At 41.8% G+C, this 9,743-nt stretch overlaps 1 protein-coding gene across 2 annotated transcripts in view; it reads right to left on the bottom strand.

Moving 5' to 3' along the window:
* Positions 1–958: 958 nt before the first annotated feature.
* Positions 959–9,743, bottom strand: part of ahrra (aryl-hydrocarbon receptor repressor a) — a 59,454-nt gene continuing 50,669 nt past the window's right edge. For both annotated transcript variants that reach the window (XM_044043608.1, XM_044043618.1), the window contains 4 exons: positions 7,897–8,041; positions 7,098–7,231; positions 6,026–6,237; positions 959–3,959 (listed from right to left, as the gene is read on the bottom strand). In XM_044043608.1, the coding sequence (XP_043899543.1) occupies positions 2,828–3,959; positions 6,026–6,237; positions 7,098–7,231; positions 7,897–8,041 (1,623 nt within the window). In that variant the 3' untranslated portion in view covers positions 959–2,827. The remainder of the gene's footprint in view (positions 3,960–6,025; positions 6,238–7,097; positions 7,232–7,896; positions 8,042–9,743) is intronic.

Below are 9,743 nucleotides of genomic sequence, written 5' to 3'. Positions count from 1 at the left end.
AAAATCCTTCATTTATTGTGGGTCCCATCTGCATTTACTTTGGCACAGTGGTATCTACAGTGAAACTTACACTCAAGTTTTATCTTTATTTTGAGACCAAGATAATTCACATAGAGCTTGTAATTGCAAAGATATACTCTATTTAGTTTGGGCATTTCATTTTCGAACAGGGACCCCAAAAAGAGGGTCCCTGTTGAAACAGAGAAAACTGACACAATATGTTTTTATAATAGTAGCGAGCGTGCCATCATATGCTTCACTCATGTGAAAGAACAACAATTAATCTGTATTTTCCATATAAAGAAACGTCTTTTAATAGATAAGTCCCATTTGCAAAAACACATATAGAAACACTGGAAGACACTGCATATGTACACTGTTTGCTACCTTGCAGCTACTGCCTCCATGAGACAAGTATGACAGTCTTATAAACATCAAAAAGACTGCAGGAAGGAAAAAAAAAGCCATATTCAATTACCTTAGTGAATCAGAAAAGCCTTCAAAACTTTAAATTATGCACATCTGCCTCTTACAATAAATACGAGTTGTCAAACATTTATTGAAATGAACACACACAAAGAGAAAAAGACACATTTAAATCAGTGACACCCTGTACAGCTGTGCATTAAAAAAAAACAACCTGTCTGAGTAGGGTAAACTTCAACCGAATGACTCCCAGTAGTGCAATTTAGAAAACCACTACAGTAGCGTCACAGAACCAAGACTCTGACGCTGAATCAATTGGTGCTTTTCATTCATTTGTGCAAAAACACTGATTGTGAATACAACGTCTGTGTTTATTTTATTTTTTTTTTTTAAAAGGAAAAGTGTCACATCTGCAGTGAGAAAGGCTGTACGAAAAAGAAACACAGCTCCATAATGTACAATTTCAGCTTTTAAATAAAATGACATAAATTAATTTTATTTTTTTACATTCAACCTGATTTTGATTTAAAAATGAGTACTGTGCGCATTTAAAAGAAAACGAACCTTTTTAAAAACAGACTCTTCCTTCAATTCAGTCAAACACTTTGTTTGTGCAAACAAACCTATTGAACTGATGCAGTTGTTTGTTTGTTTTTAAAGATCCAGGTTCAGTTAAAGCAACACTGTGAAACCTTAAAATAACAGCTCAGCATAATTGTAATGTTAAATATTGTGTATCTTAATGATAGTCACCAACACAAATTGACAGAATTTCAATTCTAAAGTGAGGTCACAAAACCTTCAGCCCATCGTTCAACACTTTTCAAGCAACAAAAATTACTTAAAAGATGTCATTAACCAATTTTCTGTAGAATTATCTTGTCGTACTTTGTTGTGCAGTGGAAGTGGTTGTCATCATCCCATGCATATCATGGATATGACTGAAACCAAAACCAAAGCATAAACAGTAATACAAATAATGGAAAAAAAATGTCCCACCACTGGAGGTTTTGTCAAAAATAAATTAAGCTTCAAAGGGCTCAAAAAAATCTACTTTCATAGTTTTTTGCTGCAGCATTTGTACATCCAGCAAAAGTTACATAGTGTTGCTTTAAAGGCAAATTCAAGTGTGATTTAAAATGAATTGTTGTCTCTTTTCATGTTGAATGGATGCTGTTAAATGTAAAATTCACCCGACTGTTAAATTAGTCTAGCCATTGAAGTCATAATTCTTTTTTTTTATTGCGCACACTGAATTTAATTTTGTTTTTCCTTTTAGTGCTTCCAAGAAAAAGTCAGAACCACAGAGCAAGTACAGAGCAGTTACCTGCTCAACAGAACATTAGTGGCCCACTTACTGACTGTGCCACCCATTATGTGTCCAATCAAATTGTGTCTAGTTCAACAAACAAATGTGAAACTATTTAAAGCTTTGGCCTCACCAGTACTTTAACATGTTTTGGTCCACAAATTGCATACACTGTACTTTATATCACTGCAGCAAGCAAGGTCAATTTTCAAAACTCTCCTTATTCATGGATGGTGTGAAGAAAGAGTGAGCATTGGAAGCTAAGATGCTGTAAAATCAAGAACACAAACACAAATTTGGCTTTGTCGTGCATTGGAAACTGTTTTTCAGCAGACACACAATGGTCATTTGAACGTATGAGTGGCAGAATCTTATGTTGTAATAATTTGTAACATTGACCAATTTTTACTGAAGTGGATTTCAAGTAAGTTTCACATCATTTTCATGCTGATAACAGAGATTAGTAATAGAAGTTTCTTTTCATACATCACTGGCCTTGTAATGAAATAGGCTATATTGTTAATACAGCACTAACACCAGTCAGCTCCACTAAATCTTCAGGGCAAGTTATTATATCTGACTCCTAAGTGAGTTCTAATAAACAGTAACAGGTGATAAGTCATCCCCTGTGTCCTGAAACAGGTTTTTTTTTGTTTTTTTTTACAACGAAATATTTGTTCCTCCCACAAAAGCCAAACATGTAAAACAAAAATGAAATGGTGTTTCTAGACATAAACTGTCTCATTGTCGCTAAATCCAAAAGTGCTTGGAACTACAAAACATATTCTTTAAAAACAAAATCATCTATCTATAAAGTGGATAAATTATTACTTTTTTTTAAACAAAAACAACAACTTCTGATTGTCACAAGTTCACTAACACAAGAACCTGAGCCTTATTTGTGACCTCTTCATCAAACTGAAGAGGTACTTGACACCCTGGGAATCCTCATAATCAAAGACCAAGGTCCATTTGTAATGCTGGTGCATGTGTAGGAAAACAGTAATAATACAAAGTACTATAATGCACACCGATTGTGTTTGTTTGTTTGTTTGAGTGTGAGTGTGTGTGTGGATGAGGCGCCATTCACTCTTACGGCATATAAATGTAGGGGGTGGATTTGTGGTGTCCTGCGCTCATCACACATGGCATAACATTGCGTGGACCAACCATCATGGACTGGTTCATTTCATGGCCGCTTTCAGACCATGGCGGGGAATCCATGGGCTCGCGCTTGATTGAGTGGATGAGGCCATGGCCTTTGAACTCGTAAGTCCCATGCTTGTTGTAGTCTTGGTGCATGTAGGCCTTGTGAGGCTCCTGCGGGTAGACGTGTGAGTCCATGAGGTTGATGGATTGGTTGTTGCATAGAGAGTCTGAGTGAGAGAGTCTCTGAGGACTAAACTGGTTGGTGTCATTGTTGTTTCCCAAATCTTTGTCGCACTTTAATAAACGTGCGCTGGTATTCGCATAATTTTGATAGTTGCCGTTGTTGTACGGCGGGCTTATGCCTGCTTTCCCCCGCTGACAAGGTGAATACTGCGGATCGTAATAATCTGCCTCCGATTTGAGTTGCATGCTGGAGCTGTGGTCGTACATCCCGTTGCCGTAGCGGCGGTCAACGGCCTCTGGGTCGCGGCAAACCCAGGGTCGCCCATAGGCATCGCAGCCATTTTCCGAGTCTGAGTCGTGTTCTACTTTAATGGGAGGCATTTCGGGCATCATATGGCCATCGTAGCATTCTCCGTAGCCGTTCTCGCTCTTCACCAGGTCCACGCAGTAAGCATCTGGGTCAGCAGGAATCTGGATGTTGCCGTAGAGCTTAGACACAAAGAATTCACCACCTCTGCCGCTGTGGCAACTCGGGGAGAGGCGGTACGGCTTCCCGTACTGACCAGCCTTGTTCATGCGGTTAGAGGGCACATAGCCGACACCCTGGTTCCCTCTGAGTGGACCTGAGTTTGGACGAAGAGGCCAGCTGGTGCCTAGACCTGGGCTGAGACCTTTATGGGAAGCCATGGAGGACTTGCAGTAGTTGAGGGGCTCTTCCTGGTTGTAGTAACCATCGGGGCGGTACTTGAGGTTGTCTTTGGAGAGTGGGGTCCAAGGAGTGTGGTGACCTCGCTGGGTACTGCCAGGAGTGGGACATGAGAGGAGGAGAGGGTCTGCAATATCACCCATTCCTCCACTGAAGGAGTGCCTGCGAAGGTGTTCTCCTCGCTCACTATGACGGTGAGGAATGGCATGAGGAGAGGGGTGGTGGAGGAGAGAGGGATCAGAAAAAAAGAGAATGAAATCATTATTCTCAGAACCAAAGGAAAAATCACTCTGTGTAAAATTTATGTGTTGTTTGACGGCATTCACAAACATGTGGTCTCAAAATATCGTTGGACCGCCCACATATCCTCCCAGGAACGTCCACAAACAAAATATTTTTTCGACTGATTGACAAATGACTCAAAGCACAAATATCTAGGTTTGGTTCAGTTAAGTTTAGGAGAGAATTGTTCCAAAAGTGACTCAACTTTTCCGGGATGGGTCTCATCCCTTAACAGAGAACAGACATCGTCAGCATCAGAATCCAAAGATCAATGATGGTCAAAACTCCAGGTTCAGCAGAACAACACTCTAAAGCAGTAATCATATCAACCTTCATGACTCTCTGTACTTTCGCATCTTCTGCCATAAACGTCATGATTACACTACACTGACTCAGTGATTCAGATCTGGTGATGTGTTATTATTTAATTCAGTGCAGAAGCTGTAAATGGCACTTTTAAACAAAGATGATGATTATTTAAAACATATTGTCCCATGTGAAATTAAAATTATTTGTGTCAGTTCTCCTAAACTTGCTAGAAGAGAAGTGATTTGACTTTTGTAATGGCAGAAAAAATGCAGGATATTTCTATTGGCTTCGTTCTAAAACTTCAAAATCTTGTTTTTTTGCAAAGTGACTTTAAAACCCTTTGTTGTGATAATAAAACTTTACCTATTAAGCATTCACAGATTGTATCACTATAGACTATAGAGTGCTGTACATTCCATCATTAAAAACAGTACTTTAATTTGTTTTTTTAAAACTTATTTTACTTTAAAGCCTCTGCACATGGGTGGAGCATAAACAGTGGCCAACTCAGACACTTTGTCCTTCACAGTGTGTGTCGGTGAGCCGACCTTTTGCACTGTAGATGAACTGGACAGACACATCCCTCCTTCCACATGCCCATCTTATCTGTGACATCACAAATTCAAACTATAGCCCCGCCTATTTTCAACCTGCACAGGTGGAATGAGAGGGTTGTAAAATAATCTGGTCATCTGTGTCTTTTCTGCATCATATATGGACACATTTAACATTTGCAAGTGTATTATAGAAAGGACAAGATGTTTAGTGTACATAGCAGCCTCAGTTTTACCCTTCAGGACCTTTTTAACCAACCAATCTGTCATCCACTTAAAAGTCAGTGGTATTTCCCTAAGATAATAACAAATAAATCAAATTGTATCCACGTTGTCCTGAATAATGAAGAAAAAGAATGAACAGCAGAGGGGGTGCTTGGCCTCTGCTCATAGATTACACCTCAACTCTTGGTCTTGCAGCTTCATTAACTTAATGATGCATGAAGCACAGAAGGCCTTGTCTAAGCTAAGACATTTATGCTCCTAACTGGCCGCAGGTAAGATGCCCAGCACTGGTTTGGTTTGGTGTCAGAGCCTGATGGGTGAAGAAGGGTCTAATCTATGTTTTAATTAACTAATCTGCATGTTTTTGGACTGTGGAAGGAAACCGGAGAACCTGGAGAAAACCAACGCACATATGTGGAGAACATGCAAACTCTGGGTCATAAATCATAAAGTTAACAGTGCTAACCACTATTCCACCGTGTGACCCCAGGCATACAACACATACAATGTAAACAGGTCATCCTGTATGAATTATGATAGCATTTCTGGGCTCGCTGGTGGCTATAAAGTGTGTTATAACGTTAAGCTTTGGCAAAATGTAAATTGATGATGTAGCAGCTGTGGCCTTTCAAAGTTGAAGATCTTGACCTTTACTTCTAGCTCCTCCATCAGGCACATTGTCAGGCCACAACAAGGTGTAAAAATCCATCAAACCTCAATGTCAGAACAGACATCATGGTTTGTGTTAAAAAGCTTGACCTTTAAGTATTGTGCAGCACTACCCTATCACATCAGACAGTGTGAATATACATCACGGCCCCTGGTTTTAGTTGAAGTTGGAAGTTGGAAGTGTCGTATGTGTGAGGCTTCTCCCCTTCTTACCCGTGTTCCATTGCAGAGATAATCCCTCCTGCTCCTCCACTCTTGCTCTTTCCACGTATTAACATGTTCTTCATTTTCATCTCGGTGATGGAGGGCAGCAGGAGAGGCTTGGCGATACAGAACAGAGCCAGCTGTGGAGGCAGCAGAGTCCCGGAGGCTGACTTCTTTTTCTGCCCATGGAGGAACTTCAGTCGACCCTGGAACTGCATCGTCTGGGACAAGAAGAAAAGAAGAACTTACGGGTCTGAATGCATCCGAAGGGTCAACGCGTCCAAACTGTTGTATTTATTTATTTTATTCACACGAGATAATATCAATATTTCTTCGGTGCAGTCCACAGCTCTATTTGCTGCACTTTGAGGCTGTGCTTACACAAAGCAGGTGCTCTGAGCTAAATGCTAACGTCAACATATGAACATGCCTGACAGCTCTAAACACAGGTGCATTTGAGTTTAATGATTCGTTTTTTTGTACACTTTGTAATAAAACAATTTCTGTGCTTTTGCTGCAGTCATGTTGACGGATGAGGAAAGCATCTCACCAATAATTGCTCACTATTTGGCTACAAGTGCTTCCAGTTTACATACTTTAGGAAATTGCCATCTAGAATTTCTGTGGTAGGGCCCAGCATTGGTGCAACTAGAGCAGGCTTGGTGACAATGAACTCTGTTGACCCTGATAAAATGGGCCAAAACCATATTCTCGTCACTCTGTCATCAAGGCCTCTTGGTTTTCCACTGTTGGTCTCCAAACCGCTTCAGTCACAGCCACGAGGGATGAACCATGCTCCTATTCCACTGCGTTCAGGCAACCAATTATTTTAATACGTCTTGCAATGCAGCTATGAATAACTGTGCACACATACTATTAAAAATGAAACTTTGCTGCACCAAAAGGGTCATCATACATTTTATATGCCCGGATATTCTCCAAAAGAGAGAGTGTTTTTTTTCTTTTCTTTTTTTCTTCATGTGCACTTTCACCGTATTGATATCCACTGTGTAATAACCGACGTTCACTAAAAGTGAGGCCACTGTTAAGGTTTCATGCCAGTTGGGTTCGGACCACTCACCAAAAATCCAGATGTGCTGTCCAAGAGACATCGAACCCTGGCTATGAAGCATCTGTTGAGAAAGCAGGAGAGCTCAGGAGGAATTCCCCCTGCTTCCACAGAGTGAAACTGGCTGCTGACTACAAAGTCCTCACCTGTAGATGGAGAGAAGAGCACAGTAATACATGAATTATTACAGTAGTTTGCTTTACTTCTCTTACAGGACCAGTTTTTTACAGGATTATGTTGGTGCATGAACAAATATAGACTATAGCTCCAACCCTTGCAGTGGTGTATGTGGTGCATAACTTTTAAATATAAACAAACCACTTTGTCAAATGAGTTTACACACTGCAGATTAGACCTATCAGCTCCATACAACTCTCTCTCTGTGTTTCTCTGTATTGCGGTGTTTAAATCCTGTTTAGATCATTTCCACGCTGCTCATGGGGGAGTGATTTGTTCTATGTCGAGGGAGTGAAGTGAGAAGACTGGGTTGGAGTATGACTGAAAACACAATGTGACTCAGGAGTGTTTCACAGGATAAAAACATAATCAGAGAAAGCAACAAACCGCCACCCACCCTAAACTAGAACATGATAAAAATAATAGGTACAGTAAAAGTTCACTAGGACACTAAAGGGTAGAGTAAAAATAATGGGTGTCAGACCTGAAATTACGCAAAAGTACCCAGCATACAAATAATGTTAAATCATTTCTTTTCACAAAAGCCAAAAAGAGGCAAAATAACAAAGTGGTTTTTTTTTTAGCAGTTGCCCAGGATTTGTGACAGTGCCACATGATACTATGAAGTTCTCACCAGTCGCCGCAGGTAGCTGGTTATCCTGGTGTGCCGCCGACCCCTGGTGCTGTGGAGGACACATGGCCCAGTGGAGCTGGCGTCTGAACTCCTGGCGGTCGTCTATGTGGATGTAGTCAAACACATTCTGGTGCATCACGTCAGTCTGTGGAGGAAAACAGAGCAGAATGCCATGGATGTGTTGAACGAACGGGCATCTCTTTCTCAAAGTCTCAAGTGTTTACGGCACTGCCCACACTTTGCCCGCTAAGTGCCGTTTGGGGGGGGTTAATGTCAGTGCTGCTCAGATTCACGCAGTCTCCCCATCACACACAAGGAGTGCACAAGGTCACTGGACGCCACAGAACCGTACACATACTTTTACTGTACATTACATACGGTACAGAGGCCTGCATATACACACAGGCAGGAGCATTTATTCACAACAGTAAGAGACTAAGGACAGCTGCAGGCCAGAAAGGGCAGCTGTGTTTGTCAAACATCGCGTGACACCAGCTCCCGAACAGCAGTCCAGCCCAGCTTACCCTCCCCACACACACACACCACAGTGAGTCGGGTTCCAGCCCACTCTCATCATGCCTCTCTCTCCCTCTCTCACTTTTCCAGCCCTAGCTGTGCTTTCTGTCATTCCATGACAGATTCCTCACTAAAATGTTTAACCTTCTCCTCTTCCCCCTCTCGCCCCCCCCCTTCACTCTCTCCATAATTTCCACACTGGTGGCACGCGAGGGTTTTTGATCGCCTGCCTCTGAAAACACAATCTGTTCCCACCGTCTTCGCCGAGCGATTCGTCCTGTGGTTTGGTTCCCTACCGGCAGTCAGGCAGACAGATGGATCGAGTGACTTTTGTTTATGTTTCTCGTAAAAAACACAGAGAGGAAAGGACGAGGAGAAAACGGAGAATAAGTGATATTTTCTCTGACCTTCAAAGGCTAACTGCCTCAGTAACAAATGGGATCAAAAGCCAGTGGAGGTTTCCTGCTCTTCTCCAGGGCTTTCTTGTGGTGCTACTTATTGAAGCGTTCTCTTCTCTTTCCTGTGGTATATTAGGGATAAGTGTGCTTCTGACTACAATTGTGGGCTCCAAATTATGTGACATATTGTCAAGGCTTTTCACAGCAACTTTGTAACTTAAAAACAACCAGCAAGAACTGAGCTTGTGGGAAAGTCTAAAAGAATGTTTTTACGACAAGATGATGATCTCACTCATTGTCTACTGCTTGATCCTCCATGTGATGAAAAAGGCGGGGCACACCCTGGACGGGTCGCCAGACCATCGCAGGGACAACACACAAAGATAAACAACCATTCACTCGCACACTCACACCAATGGTCAAGTGTCCAGTTAACCTCTGCATGTTTTTGGACTGTGGGAGGAAAATGAAATACCATTAGAAAATGCAAACTCCACACAAACAAGGATTCAAAGTGTGACCTTCTTGCTGTGAGGCAACAATGCCGGCCCCTGATCCACCGTGTGCCCCCGAAAGTTGACTATAAACTACATACTGTATTTCATTCTGCAGGTATCACCTATCAAAGACACCATGTGTAGTTAGAAGCGAGGTTCTGCCCCTGGTGACTGCACATCACCATGTCACACAAAGCGCTTCAGCTGCTTGTTGCCTGTCTCGTTCTGTTGAACATGAAAGTATGATGTAAGGATAAAAGTATACACTTTTCCTCGGGGGAGAGACTTTGATCACCTTCTCGTTTGTTCATTCATACCACCAACAGTTTTAATGAAATGCCGTGAAAGACCCACAAATGAACTGCTTTGTGCCAACAGCCCCTCGGGTGCGATTCCCTGCTTCGTCTATACCCTGTTGCTATGTCCCTGTGTGAAC

This window comes from Solea senegalensis, linkage group LG1 (genome assembly GCF_019176455.1).
Source record: "Solea senegalensis isolate Sse05_10M linkage group LG1, IFAPA_SoseM_1, whole genome shotgun sequence".
In the NCBI taxonomy this organism is placed as follows: domain Eukaryota; kingdom Metazoa; phylum Chordata; class Actinopteri; order Pleuronectiformes; family Soleidae; genus Solea; species Solea senegalensis.
Note: the sequence above shows the minus strand (reverse complement) of the source record. Positions and strands in the feature narration are given on the sequence as shown.